Raw genomic sequence first — 23,723 nt, 5'->3', positions numbered from 1 at the left:
ATCCGCTAGTGGGGAAAAAGCTATTAGACCCAGCTGAATTGGTAGCTCTTCTTGGAAAAAACCTTTTCTGTTTCTAGCTTGGGGAAAACGTCTCTCCTCCACTTTCCTCACCACCCCAGGGAAGATTATCTCCTTCACTTAAACTGGTAAATCTGTGGCTCTGAGATTTGGCTCTGAAATCTCTGACTTTAATTCATCTAATAAAGGTCACATCTCTGCCAATAGCAGTGCCCAGACTGGAGCCTGATCAGTCCTCCTCCTACCAGGGAAGACTGAAGCATGGTGCATACCAGGCAGCCACATGGGGAGTCCTCACTGGGAAATGGAAGCCTGGGGGAACCCAAGGTAAAGGTGGCCTGCCTGATGCAGGATTTACAATGTGAGGTGGTTTTTCTCTACCTTAGGAAGAGAAGAGGAAAACCTTCTTTTGCTAATGTTATCAGTGGAGACCATCCCAGGCTCTTGGCATTTTGAACAAAGACTTGACCAGGCAGTGGCTGTGTGGCTTAATGGATAAGGCATCTGACTTTGGATCAGAAGATTGCAGGTTTGAGTCACTGCCGTGGTCATGGAGGGGTTATTTCTACCTTTTGCTGGGCGCGGTGTCTCATACCTGTAATCCCAGCGCTTTGGGAGGCCGAGGAGGGCGGATCGAGGCCAGGAGTTTGAGGTCGGGAGTTCGAGGCCAGCCTGGCCAATGTGGAGAAATTCCATCTCTACTAAAAATACAAATTAGCCGAGTATGGTGGCACATGCCTGTAATTGCAGCTACATGGGAGGCTGAGGCAGGAGAAAAATAAAAGATGTAATTATTGGCCAGGTGTGGTGGCTCACACCTGTAATCCCAGCACTTTGGGAGGCCAAGGCAGGCAGATCACCCTAGGGAGGTCAGGAGTCCGAGACCAGCCTGGCCAACAAGGTGAAACCCTGTTTCTACTAAAAATACAAAAAATTAGCTGGGGTAGTGGTGCATGCCTGTAATCCCAGCTACACGGGAGGCTGAGGCAAGAGAATGGCTTGAACCCGAGAGGCTGAGTTTGCAGTGAGCTGAGATTGCACCACTGCACTCTATCCTGGGCAACAGAGCGAGACTCCATCTCCAAAAACAGGAAACAAAAGCAAACCTACAGAAAGATATATTACTTGTGGGATACTTCTTTAAAAACAAAAACAAAGGAAAAAGTTTTTTGAGAAAATGTCCTTTTTTATTAGAATATTTTAAAAACAACTGAATTGTATTAATTATTCACAAAAGAAACGACAATCCCCAAATTGGAGTGGATTTCTGGGTAGTTCAAGGAGGCACCTACATGTTTTTGACAGGTAATGACACTGCTAGTTAACAACTCTGGATATAGATGGGCAAGACTGGATGGCCATGGGGAGAAAAGAAAGGTGGGGGTGAAACTTTACAGAGAAAGCACCTGAGATGAGGGAAAGGCACCTTAGGTGTGTTTAAATAGCATTACTAAAGCTAAACATTAACCAGGAAAGACAAGCTTTTTTCCTATCACCCAAGTAACACCTGGTTCACTTTGTCTTATGTTTAAAAATATGTATTTGATCCCAGGAAGGATCTGAGTGATCTAAGTTGGACTAAACAGGAGGCAGTCTCTAGGAAATGCATATTTTTCAAGCAGGAGAATTTCTTTGCCTCTTTTTGTTCAGGATCCCATCATTATATATCTTCAATGAGTGGCAGTTTTTAATAAGAAATTAACTTACAGAGAGAGAGAAAAATAGACAGGAAGGAAGAGAGGGAGGAAGGAAGGAAGGAAGGAAGGAATGAATGGAGGGAGGGAGAGACAGAAGGAGGGAGGGAGAGACAGAAGGAGGGAGGGAGAGAAGGAAGGAAGGAGATAAATCTGTGATGATATTGGAATGTACATGTCTCAGCAGTGACAGATGATCAGCGCTTTCTAAAGACTCCTTAAAGACACAAAATGGTAGGTAGCATTGATCTGACCTTCATACAGGGTAACTATACTTTGGGAAGCCCAAACTGAAATGATGTGATCACTGCCAATGAGTGTTGTGACTTCTAAGTGAGATGGCCCCCCAGACACAGCCACCAGAAGAAGTGTCTGAATTCTCAGAGCTTGTCGTCTCCAGAATATGTGAGAAATCATCAGAAGACATTGAAAACAAGAATGCCCATGCCCATTGACCCCTGGGCATTGCTAAGGCATTCTATTGGCTAGAGTCCCTGGTTTGTGTTTCAAAATTCTCCAGTTCCAGGGATGGAGCAGATGTCTTACTGGTCCTCTCCAAGGAATGGATAGCCAGGACCTTATATCAATGTCAGAATGGGGCTGCACTGACCAGACAGTCCTCTTCATCCTAAACTGTGGGCAATTTGGCCTGGGAAGTTTCTTACTGAAGGGTAAAACCATGTTACCACTGTGAAGTTCATCTCCCACAATTCCTATAATTGGGTTAGTACAGTTCTTGCTCATAGCTGGAGACCTAGTTGTGGCTCTGCCTCATTGGTTCTTCCATGAGGCCACGGGTGGCCTCAAGGTCAAGACATCTGGCAGAATAGAAAGCTTCAGGGTGAGCCATATAAGCCCAGGTTCCGGGCAGCTTGGGAGATCCTGGGAGATTTCCTCCGGGGAAATGGATAGTAAGCTGGTTTGCCAGACCTGTGTGGGTTCTTTATGGAAAGAGGACATTGAGTGCTGAATTTTAAGCCAGATTCCACTGCCTTTGTTTGGGTATTGCCCACCTGGCATGGAAGCTGGGCAGCCTCTGGGATTCCGGTTGCTTGCTGAATCATCTGATTGGCTTCAAACAAGTGTGTGTCTCCTTCAGGAGGAAGCCTTTGGTCAGATCCCACAAGCTTGCCCCTATGATGTACTTGATGACTGGTGTCCTGGGGAAAGGTTCGAACCAAATGATGCATCTCCAGATGCGTGTGCCATGGAGACTCAGGGGCCTGAAGACAGCCCTGGGCAGCCTCCTCCAGCCTCCCATCCACCTTGGAATCTGCCTTTTCCAGGGACAGTGAGCTCCTTCTCTCCTTGTTAATCCAAACAGCATTGACTATCGATTCCGCAGGAGCAGGCATGTTTCCTCCTGAAAAGAGAAAGCACCAGCAGGGTCATCACTGGAAGGGACGGGGCAGCTCTCACTTAGGGGGTCTCATTGCTTTCAAGCTGAAGGAAGGCCATCCCCAGAAGGTTCCTGGTACATTGCATGTGTGTACATGTGTACATACACAGGGTCTCACTTGCATGCTCACACACATGCCCTTTCACACCTCACCCATATGTATTCACACACACACAATTATTCATTCATTCAGCACATATTTATTGAGCACTTAATATGGGCCAGGCATTATTTATTCCAGGTCCTAGGAATACGGCAATGAAGACTGAGACAAAACCCATACCTTCCTGGGTGTGTCCTAGTTGAGAGACAAAAATGCATATTTATAATAACTTTTCAGGTGGCAATCAATGCAATGGAAAATCTCAGGCATAACAGAGGGCCAAACACTGAAGTGAAGGAGGGAACTCTGGGAGGAGATAGGGAACTAGCATCTGGGGCTAAAAGAAAGGCAAGGAACAAGAGCACACATAGACTCACACACATGTGGGTTCACATATGCTCACCAGTGGAAAACATTATTCTTAACTTACGGGGTTTTGTATTCTGGGATTCTTTTTTTGTTTTGTTTTTCTTTGTTTTGTTTGAGACGGAGTCTCACTCCATTGCCCAGGCTGGAGTGCAGTGGTGCAACCTCCGCCTCCCAGGTTCAAGCGATTCTCTTGCCTCAGCCTCCCAAGTAGCTGGGATTACAGGTACCCGCCACCCTGCCTGATAAATTTTTGTATTTTTAGTACAGACATGATTTTCACCATGTTGGCCAGGCTGGTTTTGAACCCCTGGCCTCAAGTGATCTGCCCGCTTCAGCCTCCCAAAGTGTTGGGATTACAGGCGTGAGCCACTGCACCGGGCTGTGTCCTGGGATTCTAATAGTGGGTTTACAACCCAAGGCAGAAGAGGGAGGAGTTGTGTTTTGAAGCAGCTCCTTTTAGAGAACCAATCATTATCCTTATAGTCCACAGGCACTGCTCTGGGAAGACATCTGCAGCATTTACTGCTCCTCAGAACTGGCTTTAGGTGGAAGAGGCAGACCAATGTCTCTTTTTTTTTCTTGGGGACTTTTTTTTAAACCACCTAGTGGAATATGATAGTTCATTGTTAACTCTTGGTGGCAGTGACAGGGGTTGGAATGACTGAAAGGCATTTGCCTTATAGAAAGCAGGTGTGTAACCAGTCTGGAGCTCCTCAGAGGTGTTATTTAGGTTCACTTGTCTGTCCCATCACCTGCTATCACAGAAGACCCTGGAGGTGACAATCTGCAGAGCAAGAGTGGGGAGAGGATGTTGGAAGAATAAAGTCAGAAGGAAGCCCCTGAGCTCCAATTCCAGGGATCCAAAAGAAACAGAAGACCAGCTGCAGCCATCTCAGCCAACAACTACTGTCCTGTCAACATTAACTCTAGTGTGAGGCTCTCAAGATTTGTTTCGGCTTTGTAACTGCATTAGTTCCTTAGTATTATTTTCCAGCATGAAATGAAGGAAACACTTTTGTTTTGTTTTATTTTATTTTTGAGACAGAGTCTTGCTCTGTTGCCCAGGCTGAAGTGCAGTGGCGCGATCTCGGCTCACTACAACCTCCGCCCTCCGCCTCCCAGCTTCAAACGATTCTTCTGCCTCAGCCTCCCGAGTAGCTGGGTCTACAGGTGCCTGCCACCACACCTGGCTAATTTTTTTTTTTTTTTTGTATTTTTAGTAGAGACGGGGTTTCACCGTGTTAGCCAGGATGGTCTCGATCTCCTGACCTTGTGATCCACCTGCCTCGGCCTCCCAAAGTGCTTGGATTGCAGGCGTGAGTCGCTGTGCCCGGCCGAAGGAAACTTTTATAAATATCCAACATGTTATGTACTTATTTGAGAACAAGGAAGGAGGGAGACACAATGAGAGAACCTAGAAACTGGTATCCTCTCCCATCATGAGTTTAGAAGGAAAGGACTGAAGGTGGACAGGCTTGTTCAACTGTCAGTCCCAGCCTTTGGTTCAGAGGAAAGAAAAGAGAGTTCAGCTGGGAGGTACACAGGGACCCCACCCCAGAGCAGCCTCTGCTGAGAATCACCATGAGCCTTCTGTGGCAGTACCCTCCACATTGGGATGGTGCCTGCTCTTCACTGTACAAGAGAAAGAGAATTAGGGTAATTGCCTGAAGAGTACAGGGAAATTTTGTATCATGTTTTTTATCTGTTTTGGTTTTGGTCAGTTAGGGACTGGCGATGAAGGAAATGTACTTGTTATCTATGATACTTTCTTCATTCTTCATCCTGGATTCACTTTGCTGGGAGATAACAAATTGGAGAAGGGATATTTTGAGCCCCTCCTTGATTTCTCTCTTCAGTGGGGATGGAGGAAGTGGGTGGAGAGAATAGCGAAGAGAGTGGTAGGGAGACTCAGGGAGGAAAGAAGAATTGAAATTCATCCTAACTGCCTGAGACCTTTGGTGGAGCTGCTCTCATCAAGCCAGAGGCAGGCAGACATGAGGTCTGGTCCTGAGTTCACCACTGACTCACTAGGAGACCCTAGGCCTCCATTTCCTCATCTATAAAATGGAGATCTTAAAAAGGGAGCTACCTTACAGGGCTGCTAGGAATGTTCAATGGAATGTAATATAAAACATCCAGCCCAGATATAAGTCCCAACCCTAATCCCTTTTTCTACATAAGGCGAGTCACACAGTGTCTGACTGCGACAAAAGCATATTCCTTTTGGACATCAATCACGGGGGGTAATTGGGGCTCCACAGACTCCTGAAAGTAGCTCAGGGTCCCCTGGGAACTTACGTTGCATCAGGGAAGGCACACTGCTACTTGTAACTGAATTTCCAGAACCTGGATCCATCGCATAACGCTAAGACAGGGTGAAGAAAGCTAATTTTGGAGCCCTTCCTTTCATTAATCAGCTCCTAGAATTTCTGAGCTTCTAAATGCAACTCAATGTCTTGAGACATTGACTTCTAGCTTTAGCAGGAGCCCAATCTCAATGCTCACTCTGTCTTCCTGGGTCTCTCTGCTGCAATAGGCACTGAGGATCATGGTCCTCTAAAATCCCTCTACCAACTTGGCTTCATGACATTAATTGCTCTTGATTTTCTTCTACCACTTAAAATATGTTTAATTGTGGTAAAATACATAGAGCATAAAATGTACCATCTTAACCATTTTTAAGTGTACAGTTTAGTAGTGTACATTCACATTATTGTGGACCCAATCTCCAGAGCTCTTCAGCTTCCCTAACTGACACTCTATAAGCATTAAACAATAACACCCCACTTCCCCGTGCCCCAGCCTCTGGCAACCACCATTCTGCTTTCTTTCTGTCTCTCTATATATGACTACTTCCATTTACTCATGTAAATAAGATTATACAGTATTTGTCTTTTTGGGACTGACTTACTTCACTCAGCATAATGTCCTCAAGTTTTATCCATGTTGTAGTATATGGCAGAATTTCTTTCCTTTTTATGGCTGAATGACATCCCTCTCCTCAAATTTTGACTGCTCTCTCCATCTTCCCTGGCTTCATTTCTTCCTCTTGTTCCTTAAATATTTGAGTATTCCAGAACTCTAACTTTCATCCCAGTTTCTTATTAATTTACACATGGATTTGCCATAATTTTATCCATGTCCATGGTTTCAGCTACCATCTATAGATGAATGACCCCAAATCTAGATCTCCAGCCCGAATGAGATCCAGGCTGGATGGAAGGTCTACAGGCAACTATCTCCAATGCAGTGTATTCAAAAACAAGATCATCTCTCTCTATTAAAAACCTTTTTCTCCTGTATTCTCAAGGAAAGATATCACCATCTATCTGTTGCTAAAGTATAGGGAACAATTAGTTGCTCTTTTGCCTCCTTAGTGTCATTTTCACCTTATTTTTGTCACCTTACCCTGATTTTTCCCTGGAGAATTACCTGCTCCTTCACATTCAGTGCCAGTGTTTCCAATGGCCTTCCTACTCAGATGCATATGACATATGTGATCTTGTCCTCAGTCAATCAGTGCATAAAGCCTTGATGAGCTTTGTACATATGAATTCATTTGATTCCTGCAATAACCCTATGATTTAGGTACTACAGTTATTCCCAATTGACAGGTGAGGAAACTGAGCCCCAGAAAATTTACATAACTTGTTTAAAGCTGCATATTAAGTAAATGGCAGAACTGGAACTCAAACTCAGGCTGTGCTCCGAGACCCAGTACGTGACCACTCCATTACACAGTATGCTGCCTCTCACAGTTAGATAAAGAATGTGAAACTCAGCCGAGCATGGTGGCTCACGCCCAGCACTTTTGAGGGCTGAGGCGGGCGGATCACCTGAGGTCAGGAGTTCAAGACCAGCCTGGCCAACATGGCCATCAACCCCATCTCTACTAAAAAAAATACAAAAATTAATTGGGCATGGTGGCAGGTGCCTGTAATCCAGCTACTCAGGAGGCTGAGGCAGGGAGAATTGCTTGAACCTGGGAGGCAGAGGTTTCAGTGAGCCGAGATTGCACCCCACTGCACTCCAGCCTGGGCGACAGAGTGAGAATCTGTCTCAAAAAAAAAAAAAAAAAAAAAGTGCAACCGCAAACTGCTGAAAGTGCCCTGAATGATCCTGACCTAGCTGGGAGGTCAGAAGTCTTCTCGGAGAAAACCACACCTGGGCACTCCTTGCATGAACCATAATTTAGCACCTGGTAACGATGGGAAAGGGGGCACTGAGTTACCAAGAGCAGGAGAAAGGATGAGCACAGGGGATAGTGAATTCTCTGGGGGCGTGTTGAATTTGAGATGTCTTTGGATCATCCCCACTATGCAATTAGATTTGTGAGTCTGAATTGCAGGTGTATTAAGCATGGTGTTTCCTTTTGAAGGGATTTAAATTAATAAATGTTTGTTGAGTAACTGAATGAATAAATACCCTCCAGGGTGGGATAGAGCTTTAGGAACATTTCAGTTTATGCCCTGCAGAGATGGTGACTGGCTGTGCCAGTTCACTCCTGCCAGGAACGGGCAGGATCCCATTGGTTGGCAACAGTCCAGGTAGTGGGAGATGGGCTCCTTCAGCTCAGAGGTGCCACTTTTGTTCCCAAAAGGCAGCACACTTCCTGCCCTAGACAGAGAGGTCCCTCTGGCCCCTGATTTTTGCCCAGTCTGTACTGGTAAAGGGCAGCCCAAAGAGTCTGCTGAACTCTACAAATAACCACAGAATCCCACAGAGCCCAGCTTTGACCTTTCAGGGCATCTTCCCTTCTCCCTCAACCTGTTCCTCTGTTAGAGGAGGAAGGGCTGGGATTTGACAAGCCCTTGGTTTCTGAGCCCTGTGCCTCTAACTTCCTCCTGGAATGAAATCTGAGTTCCCAAAGGGAGGAGGTTTCTCTCCATGAGTGGGGTAGGGGATTTCTGTGTCCAATCACACCTCCCTGCCTGATGTTTGAGGCTGGATGAGCCTGGGATGCCTCATGGGTCTCTGAGCCCTAGGCGTCCTCTGGCCCAGACAGTTCCCAGGCTGTTGGGAACGCCATGTCTTCTACCTCCAGGGTGAATTTCTCTGGTCTGTAGGAGGTGCCTTAGTTAGACCCAGCCAGGAAGCAGAGCTCCTATCACCATACCCGAGCTAGCAGGGGGGCCAAGCCTGGCTCACCAGGCTGACCAGTCTAGCAAGATTAGAACATCAGAGCAGAGGCCAGGAACAGTGCTGGCAGCCATGTGCTTGGCTGAGGCCCCTGGCTCCCTTAGCAGGTAGGACAGCTGAGCAGAGCTGCCCTGAGCCCGCCTCCCTTGCACTTCCCCACTGGGAGGGAGGGCTGGCAAAGCCCTGGCTCTGCCTCCCTGCGGCTCTGCCACTCAGTCCTCCCATGGTCAGTCTCTCCTTCCCCAGCACCTGTCCATTCCTACCTTTCGGAAGCACCAGGAGGTGGGCCTGGGTCCTCTGCTGCCTCTTCAAGCCTTCATACTGGGCTCGCAGGGAGTGGATGCTGAGTGGGGGCCCTTTCCCAGGGGCCTGAGTCCTGGAGCCCTCAGCCATGAAGTGAGACCCAAGCTGCCAGAAGTGGGGCAGGGCTGGGCATGGGCAGGGCAACCCCTCCATCCGGATCCGGGAGAAAAGCAAACAGAGCTGGGTGGGGCAGGACCCAGGGAGGAGGAGAGAGGGAGAAGGAGAAGTGATGGGCAAAAGGAGGGTGGAAAGGGGAGTGGGACTGAGGAAGGAAATAGAAAAACAAGGGGGAAGGAGAAAGATGAACAGGAGGAGGAGGTAGGGAGAGGGAGAAATGGGGGGAGGAGAAAGGTGGGAGACAGGGGCAGTAAGAGAAGGAAAGGTCGGAGGAAAGAAGGGGCAGCGAAAGGGGAAAGACTGGAGGAAGGAGGTGATAGTGACAAGGGGGGATTAATGGGATGAGAGAAGAAAGGGAGGAAGAAGGAGACAGGCAGGAGGAGGCAGGGAAAGGAGTGATGGGGAGTAGGAGACTGAGAAGTAAAGGGAGGACTGGGAGAGCAAAGAGAAAGGCAAGCTCAGCTGCTCAGATCCCTTCAGGGAGGTCAAGAAGGTATCTTATTCCAGGTCCTTTCATTGCTTGATCCTAAAGTTTAGAATCCAATTCCCAGTGCTACGGTGAAGTCTCCCATTTCCTGACAGAGCTGGGACTGGGCCTGGGGAATGCTAAGCACCCTCTTGGCTCACACATTTTGGACTGGAACGTGGCCACTTTTCAGCAAACCTGCCGGTTGGGTTTGCAGTAGTTCAAAGAACACCCTCGGGAACTTCACAAGGCCAGTGTTTCTGGATGTGTGCCCCGCGGCCACACCCTAAAGAAACCCAGTAGCAAAGATCTCCCCAAGATCTCCACTCAGACCCCAACACACACCCCAGGTGAAAATCCAGCCCCAAAGCCAGCCATGGGACAAAACCCAGGGAAATCTTGGCCTTGGGCCAGCCCCGCTCCTTGGACATTTGGTGTAGCCTCTGCCATCTCAGCATTTTCCAACCAAGTGGTAAGTTAGGCATCCCCTCAACCTGTGCTTGCCAGTCCCAACATTTCCACATCACTTTTGAATCCCAGACCCGCTCCCTCTTACACCAGCTTTGACCTAGCCTTGCTGCAGAAAGGCATTTGGTCAACTAAGTGCCTTTCTATCTTCTCCTATCATGGTGCTTACTGATTACCCAATTACTCAATATGTCTACAGAGGCAATGGAAACAGAGTAAAGCCTGAACCTACGAGACATTTTGGACATTAACCAGATAAGATCTAGTTATTTGATGTAGGGGAGCAGTGGAAGATGGAGAGCAAGTCTTCACTGGGTAGTATATGTTAGTTTTGCTAGGTCGCCATAACGAAAACCCATAAACTGGATGTCTTAATCCACAAACATTATTGTCTCTTAGTTCTGGAGGTTAGAAGAGAAAGGTCAAGGTATGAGCAGGGTTGGTTTCTTCTTGGAGCTGTGTGAGAGTATCTGTTCCATGCCTCTCATCTTGTTTCTGATGGTTTCCTAGCAATCTCTGGTATTCCTTGGCTTGCAAAAACATCGCCTAATCTCTGCCTTTGTCTTCACATGATGTTCTTCCTATGTGGGTGTCTCTGTGTCCAAATTTCCCCCTTTTGTAAGTACAGCAATCACATTGGATTAGAGCTCAATCTGTCTCAAAAAATACAGAGAGAGCCAAAGCTTCCTCATACCTTTTTATTGGTAGGTCGCTCTATCATGAAGGCAAGAGCAACCCGTCCGTGCTGGACCAGCTGCACCTGCCATGAAATCATGGCAGTAGACATCACGACAGCAGGCTGGCCACAATGGCTCACAACTGTGATCCCAGCACTTTGGGAGGCTGAGGTGGGTGTGTTGATTGTGCCCTGGAGTTCAGGACCAGCCTGGGCAACATGGTGAAACTGTATCTACAAAAATTAGCCAGGCATGGTGGCACATGCCTGTAGTCCAAGCTACCTGGGTGGCTGAGGTGGGACGATTGCTTGAGCCCAGAAGCTCAAGGCTGCAATGAGCCATGATTGCACCACTGCACGTCAGTCTGGGTAACAGAGTGAGCTCCTGTCTTAGAAAAGAAAAGAAAAGAAAAGAAAGAGAAATAATAGCAGTAGAAATTGGTTTTTACTATATTTTGGTATTTACTTGTCAGCCTTTTTCTTTTAGTATTAACAGTTTTTGTCTTTTTCTATATGTGCATGTTTGTGGATATTTTGATGAGAAGTAAACTGAGGCTATCTACTTCTGATTGAATACCTTTTAGGAGTTTAAATTCCTTCTTTTAGTTAATATAGTTCCTCTTTCTTTTAAAACTCATATCTTTAATCCCTTTGAAATTATTTTAGTGTTGTGTTAGGTATAAGGCAAGGATCTAGGGTTTTTTTTCCTCCAAATAATTGCCCAGTTGTTTCAATAGCACTTACTGAATAAACTTTCCTTTCTCTTGGACTGTGATAACAATAACAATATTATAAGAAAAAATTGGCAACTTAATCTCATCCCAGGAAGTCTTCAGAAATAAACAAGAAAAGATGATCAAGCCTGGAGTTTGTTCTGGGTGGCGGCCACTGAACGGGTGACTTTTATTATCCAGGTAGATCCTCCAGAGGAACTGGAAATAAGCTTCAAAGTTGTTCAGGGCTTGAGACGCTGGAGTAGGAATAAGATGTCTTGTTATTCTAGGGAATATTTTGTTTTTCTGTATGTATGCAAACTGTATGGAACATGAAATGTCCCATTCTGGTTGAGAAGTAAGACTGTGCTTAATGTAGCAGGTTGGTTCATTACAGGAACAGGAACCAGCATCCCTACAGCCCTCCCTAGAGCTTCAAGTAAAATGACTTAAACCAGAGGTTCCAGGTCCACTCCTGTCCAAGGAATGCAGCTATTCTGTGAGACTTGAGTGGCAGCAGGTATCACTTACAACTGGGGCACTACTCCAGAGAGAATGACTCAGACTGTAACCCTGTCCATGAAAAGGCCAGTCATTGGTGGGCAGAGATTCAGAGACTTGAAGAAGGCATCCCTTAGGGAGCTGGCTTGAGAGCAGTAGGCTGGGACAGCCCAGTATACAGTGGGGGCGAGACAGGAGTGGTGGATCCTGTTCTTGTGAAGAACTTCAGTCTAGGGTTCTTTCCACTGGAGACTCCAGGAAAACTTGAGTTACCCTGTTCTTTCACTTTTCCTCTCCCCGATAATAAGTTCACTCTGAGTTTATCCCACCGCTGAAGCCAAGTGATCTAGCCTTAGAGAATCCAAGAGGGCAAGACTGCAAGGGATGGGAGGCCTCCCTGTGCTCTCTTCTCTCTGGTTCCAATGAGGAGGGGACCTCATCCTATGGAGTGGACTGTGATTTGCAGGTGTATGAATGACAGTGTCCACAGGAGAGCCACGTATGACAAGGAAGGACTCAGGTTGTTAAGAAGTGCTTCAGGGCAGACAGACTCAAAAATTCAAAACTCTCAGCCTTAAGAATAAGGGAGATTCTTCTCTGAAAAAAGAGAGGCTAGGCTAGACATATGAAAACAATAGTTATAACCATTGAGCCAAAACTGCAATGGGTCAGATATGTGCTAATCACTCTATGTAAATGATCAGTTTTTTCATTATGGTAATATTTGTGTAAATGGAATTGACCATTTTAACAATTTTTCAGTGTACAGTTCAGTGGCATTGCATTCATTCACAGTGCCCTGCAACAATCACCATTATTTCCATTGTTTCCATCATTGCAAACAGAAAGTCTGTACCCATTAAATAATAACTGCCTACTCCCTACTTCCCTGCATCCCTGGCAACCTCTACTATACTTCCTGTCCCTATGACTTCGGTACCCAATGTAAGTGGAATCATACAATATTTGCAATATATGTGACTGACTTATTTCACTTAGCATGTTGTCAAGGCCCATTCATGTTGTAAACATTCATCAGAACTTCGTTCCTTTTTATGGCTGAATAATATTCCATTGTATGAATAGGCCACAGTTTGTTTACCCATCCATCTGTTGATGGACATTTTGGTGGTTTCCACCTTTTGGCTATTGGGAATAGTGCTGCTATGAACATTGGTATATAAGTGTGTGTTTGCGTTCCTGCTGTGAATTCTTTTGGAATAGCTGCGTTATATAATAATTCTATGTTTAGCTTTTTTGAGGAACCTGGACAAAATTAAATTTAATTTCTCATGAGAACACTGTGAGAGAAGCAACATTACTATCCTTTCTCCTTCACCTTGTACACCCAAACCATCTCTAGGCCTGGGAGATACAAGCTCTGAAAGATACCTGAAATCTGGCTGGGTGCAGTGGCTCACACCTGTTATCCCAGCACTTTGGGAGGCCAAGGTGGGCGGATTGCCTGAGGTCAGGAGTTCAAGACCAGCCTAACCAACATGGTGAAACCCAGTCTCTACTAAAAATACAAAAAATTAGCCAGACATGGTGGCAGGCACCTGTAATCCCAGCTACTGGGAGGCTGAGGCTGGAGAATCACTTGAACTGGGAGGCAGAAGTTGCAAAAAAAAAAAAAAGATACCTGAAATCCATGTATTTCTCTCCATCTCCACTGTCATCCACCTAGCCTATGCTGTCCTCATTTCTTTTTCCAAGATCACTGCAACAGCCTCTTACCTGTACCCTCCCTCCCACTTCCACACCTGTCCTCTCATCCATTGATCCATTGATCCATTGACCTCACAGCAGTTAGTGTTCTCCAAAAGACAGAAAGCAAATCAGATCCTGTGGCTTCTCTCCCAGTTAAATCCTTCAGTGGCTTCCCAATATACTCAAACTCGCATTTGAATCCTTCTTATGGCCCAGGGGGTTGTGCCTGTCTTGGGTCTGTCTCACCTATCCAGTCTCTGTGCCAACGTTCCCCTTGTTCTCTACTTTCTAGAAAAGATTTCCTATAAGTGGGTTCCAGATATGCCTATGACTGAAACCCACAACTCCTGGGTCAGGTGTCTCCAGCCACAAACACCTTCTGCATTTATTCCAGTGATCCATACAAATAGTGTCATTTTCTAGGTGTGCCACGATGTGAAAGAGGGGAGAAAAGTATTCTCACTGCTTTAGCCTTCTCTGAAGGAATTTCTTGAATTTCCCCAATGTCTTTCTCTCCTTGCGCTTTGGTATGTGCTGTTCTTTGTCTTCTAGAATACTCCTTTACTTACTTTCACCTCAACCGTATCTTCATTATACTTCCATCCTTGGAAGCACCCACATGTCCGCTAGCTAACTTGTAAACACCTTCAGTTCTCAGCTTTAAAAAGTGGTACAATGTAAGGATTGAGAGCATGAACTATGAAGCTAGACTACGCGGTTTGCATCTTATCTTCTCTATTCTTAGCTACCCTACCCTTGCTCTCTAGAGTCAAGTGTGCCTTTGGGCTAGTTAAGTAACTGGAGTCTTGCTCTGTCACCCAACCTGGAGTGAAGTGGCGTGATCTCGGCTCACTGCAAGCTCAGCCTCCTGGGTTCAAACGATTCTCCTGCCTCAGCCTCCTGAATAGCTGGGACTACAGGTGTGTGCCGCCACACCCGGCTAATTTTTGTATTTTTAGTAGAGATGGGGTTTCACTATAATGGCCAGGCTGGTCTTGAACTCCTGACCTCAGGTGATCCACCTGCCTTGGCCTCCCAAAGTGCTGGAATTACAGGCGTGAGCCACCACAGCCGGCCTAAGATGTCCTCTCTTAGCAGTATGCCTTTGGGCCAGTTACTTAACTTCACTGTGCCTGCAGATACAGCAATTACCAAAGAGAGGGAGGCAGCTTGAGCTGAGCAAACAAGCAAAACGGACTTCATCAAGCATTGCCTTCCAGGTGTCAGGCACGTGGCAATATTGCGCATGTGTTGACTCATTTAATCTGTTTAATTCTATAAGGTAGATGCCAAATTATTATTATTATCATCCCCATTTTCCAGATGGGAAACTTGAAACTCAGCAAGGGACTTTCCAACTCCAAATGCTTTTTCTCTCCCGAGCATCACTGCTCTATGCCAGTTACATACAGAGTAATATATTGGAATGCTATTTGCCTGGGAACAGTAAAGACCTGGCCTCCAGCCTTGATCAGAATCCAGGTGTAGTCAGCAGATCCCAGTCTGGCTAATTTAAGCAGAAAGAGATTTCATATGGGGAATTGGTGCTGGTAAGATTATTAGGAAAGCAGAAAGAGCAACAGTAGGCCTCCAGACCACTCTTCCTCTACCCTTGTCGTTTTTCCAAAGATGGCATAAACACTATCTTTCATCTCATGCAGCCTTTGGCAACTGAGCTTGCCATTCCCTCATCAAGAGGTAGAGCCTATATTACTTTCTTAAGTGTGAATTGGTTGAGTGGTATCATTTGGCCAACAGAATGTGGTAGAAATGACTCTGTGCCTGTTCCTGGTGTAGCCCTAACTGTAGCTTCTGTTCCTGCTTTTTGGAATGTTGACTGTTGGGATGTGCCTCCTCTGAGCCTGGATACCAAGGTGTGGGCAGCCTGAACAACACGGTGAGGCATGTCACAGTAGGTGCGTCAGCCACCAAATTCTGGTGAATTCCCAGCCAATAGCTGGCTTCAACTGCCAGAGAGTGAGCCCCCAGGACATCCAGCCCAGTGTAGCCATAAAATAACTGTAGCCCAGTGCACATCTGAATGTAACTTCGTAAGAGAGCCCGAGGGAAACTTACCTATTTGAGCCCAGTTTATGCTTAGACCATGAGAAGTAATAATAAATTTTGTTTTAAGTCACTAAGTTTGGGGATTGTTCATTACACAGCAACAGATAACTGGAATATTTCTGATTATGAATGAATATAGTACCACTGCTGCTGAATCTACTGAACAGGAAAACCACCTGCCAAATTGGGAAACTTTCAGGACAGCTCTTTGCCCCCAAATCACCCCACCTGGGCCATGAACCACACCTATAAAATGGGCGCCTGCATCCATCCTGCCTCTTTGCCCATAAAATCTTAGGAAAGCACAGCTGATTGCTCAATCCAAAGCATGTCCAGAATCCTAGCTGCAAGGAAATCTGGGGAATGTAGCTTTTAAAAGCTCCCTAGCCTGTGTAAGATAAAAGATTTAAATGGATATTGAAATAAGCAATCCACAGTACAGCCAACATCCTAATTCCTAAATAACCAAGCAATAGCAAGACTCAAAAAAATAGAGGGAATGTTTTAAAAAGTTATGCTGCATAATTCAGAGTCTTTTCACCCAAAATATGTTTTGCATTTATTACTCTATAGGCCTTTGGGACACAGCTCAGAACACTCAGTTATTGTCTTAGCTGTATCTAGCTGAATTTCTATCTCTTCTGAAAGTTCTTTGATCTTTGCCATCCACTTAGCAAATACACAAGGCAAAAGAAACAGATAACAGCACTTGGTGACTGGTTACATTTTAACCAAAAGGATGCAGAAATCTTTGTAGGTTGTCATTGTACATAAAAATGGAATATTTTATAGTCTTAAAATATAGATAAATTTTATTTTAAAATTGGTTGTAGGTTGAGTTTTTTATTTATGTGGGGCAAAACTCACCATTTTAACCACTTAACATCAACAGTTCAGCAGCATTTAGTACACTCACAATATTGTACAATCACCACCTCTATCTACTTCTAAAACATTTTCATCACCCCAGAGAGAAACCTCATATCCATTAGGAAGTCATTCTCAGCCGGGCACAGTGGCTCACGCCTGTAATCCCAGCATTTTGGGCGGCCGAGGCGGGTGGATCACCTGAGGTCAGTAGTTCGAGACCAGCCTGGGTAACATGGAGAAACCCCGTCTCTACTGAAAATACAAAAGTTGGTGGGGTGTGGTGATGCATGCCTGTAATCCCAGCTACTGGGATTACTGAGGCACAAGAATCTCTTGAACCTGGGAGGCAGAGGTTGCAGTGAGCTGAGATGGAGACACTGCACTCCACACTGGGTGAAAGAGTGAGACTCAAAAAAAAAAAAAAAAGTCATTCTCCCTTCCCTCTGTTCCTAGTCACTGGCAATCACTCTGCTTTCTGCTTTCCTCCTTTAAACATTTGACTACTCTGGATATTTCAAATAAATGGAATCATACAGTATGTGACTTTTGGTGTCTGTTTTCTTTCACTCATCATCACCTTTTCAAGGTTCACTCTATGTTGTAGCATATATCAGCACTTCACTCTTTCTTATGGTTGAACAATACTCTATTGTGTGGATGTATCTTTTTTTGTTTATCTATTCATTCAGCGATAGACATTTGAGTTGTTTCCACCTTTTAGCTATTGTGAATTGTGCTGATACAAATACTCATGCTAAGTTTTTGTTTAAATACCTATTTTCTATTCTTTGGGCTATATACTCAGGAATGGGATTACTGGGTCATATGATTGTTGTGTGTTATTTTTATTGCAAAACTTACTTGGCTGAAATCGTGTTGCATTTTGATGATATTGAAAGATTTTTGCATTGTATGTTTTGGCTTTTCTGTTGATATTCCAAGAGCTCTGCCCTACAGCAGGCTGGCTTTTGTGTGTTAGTTGGTTAGTGTGTTTGGTCTTTTAGAAAGGGGATTCTAGTTTATAATTTTTCATCACGTACTGGCAAAATAACTCCCTGGCTAGATAGAAGATTTGGACAGGAAACAACAACTTCTGACCTATTTGTAATTCTTTTCCCATCCCTATTATTTCAAATGGATTGAAAGTCAATTAGAAAAAATGCACAGAAGTTCTCCCAGATTTGTTTTTCTGTGTCCTGTCAGAATCATTACCAGTGAAGCTACTGTTTTATGTGATAATTGTATAAAATCATTAAGTGAAATTTAGAGGCAGCGTAGCAATTATGTATTTGGAGTTTGCAGCCAGAATACCTGAGTTTGAATTCCAGCTGTTCAATTTACTACTTGTGATATATTGGGCAAGCTTCTTACTATCTCTGTGCCTCAGTGTCCTCATCCGTAAAATGGAACTAATAATAGAAACTTTGTAAGGATGCAATCTTTAGAACAGTGTCTGGCATGAGGTAAGCATTTGCTGAATATAAATCCACAAAGTCCTCCAGGTAATTACAATACCTATTACCAAGATAATAAATTAGCTCTTAATCTATAAGGAGGTCCTTATTTATTTTAGTTTGACAATGCCTATCAATTTTCTACAAAAGAACAGAGCTTTCCCCAATAGATATCATATAAAAAGATATTGAAGGAACACTATGGGACAACCAAATTTAATAATTCATCTAAAATACCTAAGAACAGATATTACAAAATTTAAAAACAGTTTTACCAACAAAACACAATGTACTATAACAGCCGCCTGGGCATGATGGCTCATGCCTATAATCCCAGCACTTTGAGAGACCGAAGTAGGTAGATCACTTGAGCCCAGGAGTTTAAGAGCAACCTATGCAACATGGTAAAACCCCTCTCTACAAAAAATACAAAAATTAGTCAGACATGGTGGTGTGCACCTATATCTCAGCTGCTTGGGAGGATCACTTGCGCTCAGGAGGTTGAGGCTGCAGTGAGCCAGGATCATGCCACTGCCCTTCAGCCTGGGGGACAGAGTGAGACCCTGTCCCCAAAACTAAAAAAATAAGCAAATAAATAAAAATAACAGCTCCTATCTTTTGAAGTTAGGATTCTTTTATTCATTCAACAAGTACTTATTCAGTCACTATAATATTCCAGACACAGTACTAAGTATAGAAGAGCGAATACAACAGACACTATCCTCATAGAACTTCCAGTCCAGGGTGGGGACAGAAGCGAAGAACAAGTTAACTAATAATTGTATGGCTACAATTTATGGTAAGAACTTGATAAACAGAATACAGTAAGTAACTTAAATACTATAATGCATATAAAGTGCTTAGAGGAGTGCCTGGATCTTAGAAAGTGTGTGACAATTGTTACCTATAACTATGATTCCAATAATCATTATAATTTATCCACTTTATTAACCTTTAGAACATAAAATCCATTTTAAATGTAAGTTTCCTGCCCTCTAGTGGGGACTTTGAGTCATAGCCAGACAAAAAAACGGGTTTTTGACGTTTCAGCTGCCTTTTTGTTGTCCTCGTTTGAGATGGACGAGTCTCGTTCTATCTTGTTCTGTTACCCAGGCTGGAGCTCAGTGGTGCGACCTCAGCTCACTGCAGCCTCCCCAGTTCAAGCGATTATTGTGTCTCAGCCTCCCAAGTAGCTGAGATTACAGGTGTGTGTCACCACGCTGGGCTAATTTTTGTATTTCTAGTAGAGACTGTATTTCACCATGTTGGCCAGGCTGGTCTCGAATTCCTAGCCTCAAATGATCCACCTGCCTTGGCTTTCCAAAGTGTTGGGATTACAGGCATGAGCCACCACACCTGGTCTTTTTTTTTTCTTTTTAATTTTAATTTCATTTTTTTTTTTTTTAGACGGAGTCTTGCTTTGTCTCCCAGGCTAGAGTGTCGTGGTGAAATCTCGGCTCACTGCAACTTCCACTTCCTGGGTTAAAGTGATTCTTCTGCCTCAGTCTCCCGAATAGCTGGGACTACAGGTGCCCACCACTGCACCATGCTAATTTTTGTATTTTTAGTAGAGATGGGGTTTCACCATGTTGGCCAGGCTGGTCTTGAACTCCTGACCTTGTGATCCACCCACCTCAGCCTCCCAAAGTGCTAGGATTACAGGTGTGAGTCACCATGCCTGGCTTAATTTTATTTTTTAATAGAGCTGAGGTTTCTCTATTCCCCAACAGATATCATATAAAAGATATTAAAGGAACACTATGGAACAACCAAACTTAATAATTCATCTAAAATACCTAAGAACAGATATTACAAAATTTAAAAACAGTTTTACCGATGATAAAACACAATGTACTATAACAGCCGCCCGGGCGTGGTGGCTCATGCCTATAATCCCAGCACTTTGAGAGACCAAGGTAGGTGGATCACTTGAGCTGTTTCCCATGCTGGTCTCAAATTCCTGGCCCTAAGCAATCCTCTGGCCTCGGCCTCTAAAAGTGCTGGGACTACAGATGTGAGCCATTGCGACTGGCCCAGCTGCTATTTAGTGAGCTCCTAAAGGCTGGAATATGCAGAACAGAACCAGACAGGCCAGACCAGATACTTGCCTGCTATGGACTCCCCTTCTGGGAAGCACAAAGGCTCCCCATGCAAGCTCGGTGCCATGTGACTTCACCACTCTCCCTGAGCAGCCATCTAGGGTCAGCCAGCAGCCTGTGAAGTGGCCTGGGGTGGAAGCTCTAGTAAGAAGGGCTCCTATACAGGAGGGTAAGCAGGTCCAGCTAATTGGACTTCAGAATAAAACAGGAAAGAGGCCCTTCATCCACAGTCAAAGAAAAGACATGGAAAGCATATGAACCATGATTATGACAGAATGCCAGAATGAATGATGCCTGATGCGGAGGTGGCCAGGACTGCCTCCCATCCCAAAGAGAGTATAGTCCCCCAGGGAATTCCAGCTAGGCTCATGACTGTTACCTTCCCTGAGCATCTCATCATAACCCCAAATTAACCCAGGTGGCTCCAACATCAAAGAGTCTAACTAACAAATGTGTTTTAAATACGCCATCCCATTTCATCTTTACAAGCTTCCTAAAAAACAGGTATTATCATCCCCATCTTACAGATGAGGTACTCCGGGCTCAAAAAGTTCAGTGAGCCACCTCAGGTCCTGCAGCTAAAAACTGGCAGCACAGGTTTTACACCTACTTTGTTCTCTTCTCAAAGCTCGTGTTTCTTTCACTCCCCAATACCTCATATCCCATGGTATTGAAGTCTGAGTTTATTGGAGTCATGAGATGTTCTCCCCACGTTTTATTATAACAACTCCTTCTTTAAAAAATTACTAGGTTAAACAACTTTAGTCAAGTTGTCAGATAATGTTTTGTACAAGCTTTGAAGTGAACACCTAGAAACAACTTGATCTTTTGCTGCATAATCTTCAAGTATTCCTTTAATTAACTCACCCTGAATCTAATCATTGAAAAGTCTTTCCCAGCAGTTTGGACCCACACTCTTGGGGACTGTTCGCTCTTTAAGCTGTGGTCAGATGACTGCTGTCCTAAGGTGCTTAAATTAATTCAGGAGCGCTCAACCCAGACCACATATTAAGAATTACTTGGGTAACTTAAAAAAATTACTTACACTGGGGCTTCATCCCACAGTAATTGAATCCAAATCACAGGAGCAGGTAGAGCCCAGGCATCAATCAGTACTTTTGAAACTTGCTAGGGGTGCTGGGTACAGTGGCTCATGCCTGTAATGCTGGGACTTTGAGAGGCTGAGGCAGGAGGATCACCTGAACTCAGGAGTTTGAGACCAGCCTGGGCAACATGGTGAAACCCTGCTTCTATAAAAACTATAGAATTTAGCTTTCAGCTGGGTGTGGTGGCGCACATCTGAGATCCCAGACACTTGAGAGGCTGAGGTGGGAGGATCGCTTGAGCCTGGGAGGCAGAGGTTGCAGTGAGCCGAGATCGCATCACTGCACTTCAGCCTGGGCAACAGAGGGAAACCCTGTTTTGAAACTTGCCAGGGTGCAGCCAAGGTCAAGAACCACTGAGCTATTTAAACGGTTGCTTGTCAAGCTTCCTACTTTCAGAAAAACTATTTTTTCCTTTCCCTTTTCTTTTCTTTTTTTTTGGGGGGGGGCAGAGTCTTGCTCTGTCACCCAGGCTGGAGTGCAGTGGCATGATCTTGGCCACTGCAACCTCTGCCTCCCAATTCAAGTGATTCTCCTGCCTCAGCCTCCTGAGTACCTGGGATTACAGGCGCGCACCACTATGCCTGGCTAATTTTTGTATTTTTAGTAGAGGCGGAGTTTCAGCATGTTGGCCAGGCTGGTCTTGAACTCCTGACCTTGTGGTCCACCCACCTCGGCCTCCCAAAATGCTGGGATCATGAGCCACTGCTCCTGGCCCAGAAAAACTTTTTTTTCTGTTCATGGTCCTGGCTCGTCTTTTTGGAGAAATGCATTTATACTGGAGTAGCGGTGGGAGGGGAAGGGCTCTGCTTCCGGTCTCCATCTTCCTAGATTCCCAGCTCTGAGTTCTCTGCCCTGTTGTCCCATAGGTAGATGTGGACCCTCTGCACTGCTCCTTGAACTTTGAACCTGTCACACAGATTCAGAAAAGAATAGTGAATCCAGTTTCATGGATTTTCAGCCTGGACTTTACCTATAGCTATCTGAACTGTAAATTTTGCCCTGCCTTGTTACTCAGGCTGTGAGCTTCTGCCTAGGCTATTACCCCAGTTGTGGGCCTCGGCTGTTACTCAGTTACACTGGAGGCATCTGAAAAGCATGTTAATTTGTGAACAAATCTACATGTGTGCACTGCATTCCAGAGAAATTAAAAAGTCCTACTAGTTTCTGTTTTGGTTCTTACCAAAGATTTCAGCTGCATCTCTGTCTTTTGGAGAATAACTTTTGGGTCCCAAGAGGTTTTGTTAATGACTCCTGGACTTATAGAAATTACCCAACCTGGCGGGCACGGTGGCTTACACCTGTAATCCCAGCACTTTGGGAGGCCGAGAGGGGCAGATCACGAGGTCAGGAGATCTAGACCATCCTGGCTAACACGGTGAAACCCCATTTCTACTAAAACTACAAAAAAAAAAAAAAAATTAGCTGGGCGTGGTGGCGGGCACCTGTAGTCCCAGCTACACGGGAGGCTGAGGCAGGAGAATGGCGTGAACCTGGGGGGGTGGAGCTTGCAGTGAGCCGAGATTGCGCCACTGCACTCCAGCCTGGGTGACAGAGCAAGACTCTGTCTCAAAAAAAAAAAAAAAAAAGAAATTACCCAATCTGAACTAGTCAGGTAAAAGTTGTTCCTTTTGGTATACTTTCCCTCTTGAGTTTTGGCATTTAATTTGGCCCTTTTTGATATTCTAATTGGCTATGTTTGTCTTTTGGTGGATTTGGGGATGTGGTAAGCCCAAGAACAAAAAGAACTTTGAGAATTGGAATTAAGTTAGATGTTTGCTGGACTTTGAGCCTCATGGAAGTTTTCATTTGTCCTCAACTGCTGGGTTCTTCCCAGAAACTCTGGGTGGAGACAGACCTAGATGGCCTCCCCAGTTCCTCACTGGAAAATCACTAAGGAATAAGTCTTTATTAAAAAAAAAAAAGAAAAAAGAAGAAAATAAAGGGGGCTCTGGCTCCATTGTCCAGGCTAGACGGCTTTGGCACTATCATAGTTTATTTTATTTTGTTTTATTTTTTTTCAAAGATTAAACAAACAAAATTTATTCACATTTTGTGGCCCTAAATAATTAATGCTATATGATATATACACATGAGAGGATTAGATTTAATTAGAAATGTACTTCTAATAAACATGCAACATAATTATATTACATAATTAACATTTTGAATTTAAATATCTCACTACTCATACACAATAGAGTGTATAAAGTTTCTGTTCTGTGCATTATTACTTCTGAATGCATTATTTCCAGAGACTTCTCTATTACTATCAAACATTGCCTTATTGCCAGGATTAATTTTAATGACATCAATGGCAAAGACAAATTATTTAGCCACCGTATTCTAAGCAAATCTTTTTTATTTCATTTTGTTACAGAGAATGCTTCTCACCTTCTGGGTGTTTTCCTTCCAATTAAAGACGTCTAAGTCCAATAAATTTTAAAGATAATC

At 44.6% G+C, this 23,723-nt stretch overlaps 1 protein-coding gene across 1 annotated transcript; it reads right to left on the bottom strand.

Moving 5' to 3' along the window:
- Window positions 1-1,183: 1,183 nt before the first annotated feature.
- Window positions 1,184-9,822, bottom strand: CUNH9orf152 (chromosome unknown C9orf152 homolog). The gene is made up of 2 exons (XM_033237850.1): window positions 8,986-9,822; window positions 1,184-3,075 (listed from the first exon to the last, which is right to left on the bottom strand). Exons 1-2 carry the CDS (start codon window positions 9,176-9,178, stop codon window positions 2,549-2,551), a joined length of 720 nt encoding a protein of 239 aa, XP_033093741.1. The 5' UTR covers window positions 9,179-9,822; the 3' UTR covers window positions 1,184-2,548.
- Between the last annotated feature and the right edge of the window lie 13,901 nt (window positions 9,823-23,723).

This window comes from Trachypithecus francoisi, unplaced genomic scaffold (genome assembly GCF_009764315.1).
Source record: "Trachypithecus francoisi isolate TF-2019V2 unplaced genomic scaffold, Tfra_2.0 Lachesis_group16, whole genome shotgun sequence".
Classification (NCBI taxonomy): domain Eukaryota; kingdom Metazoa; phylum Chordata; class Mammalia; order Primates; family Cercopithecidae; genus Trachypithecus; species Trachypithecus francoisi.
This window is presented reverse-complemented; position numbering and strand designations above follow the sequence as displayed.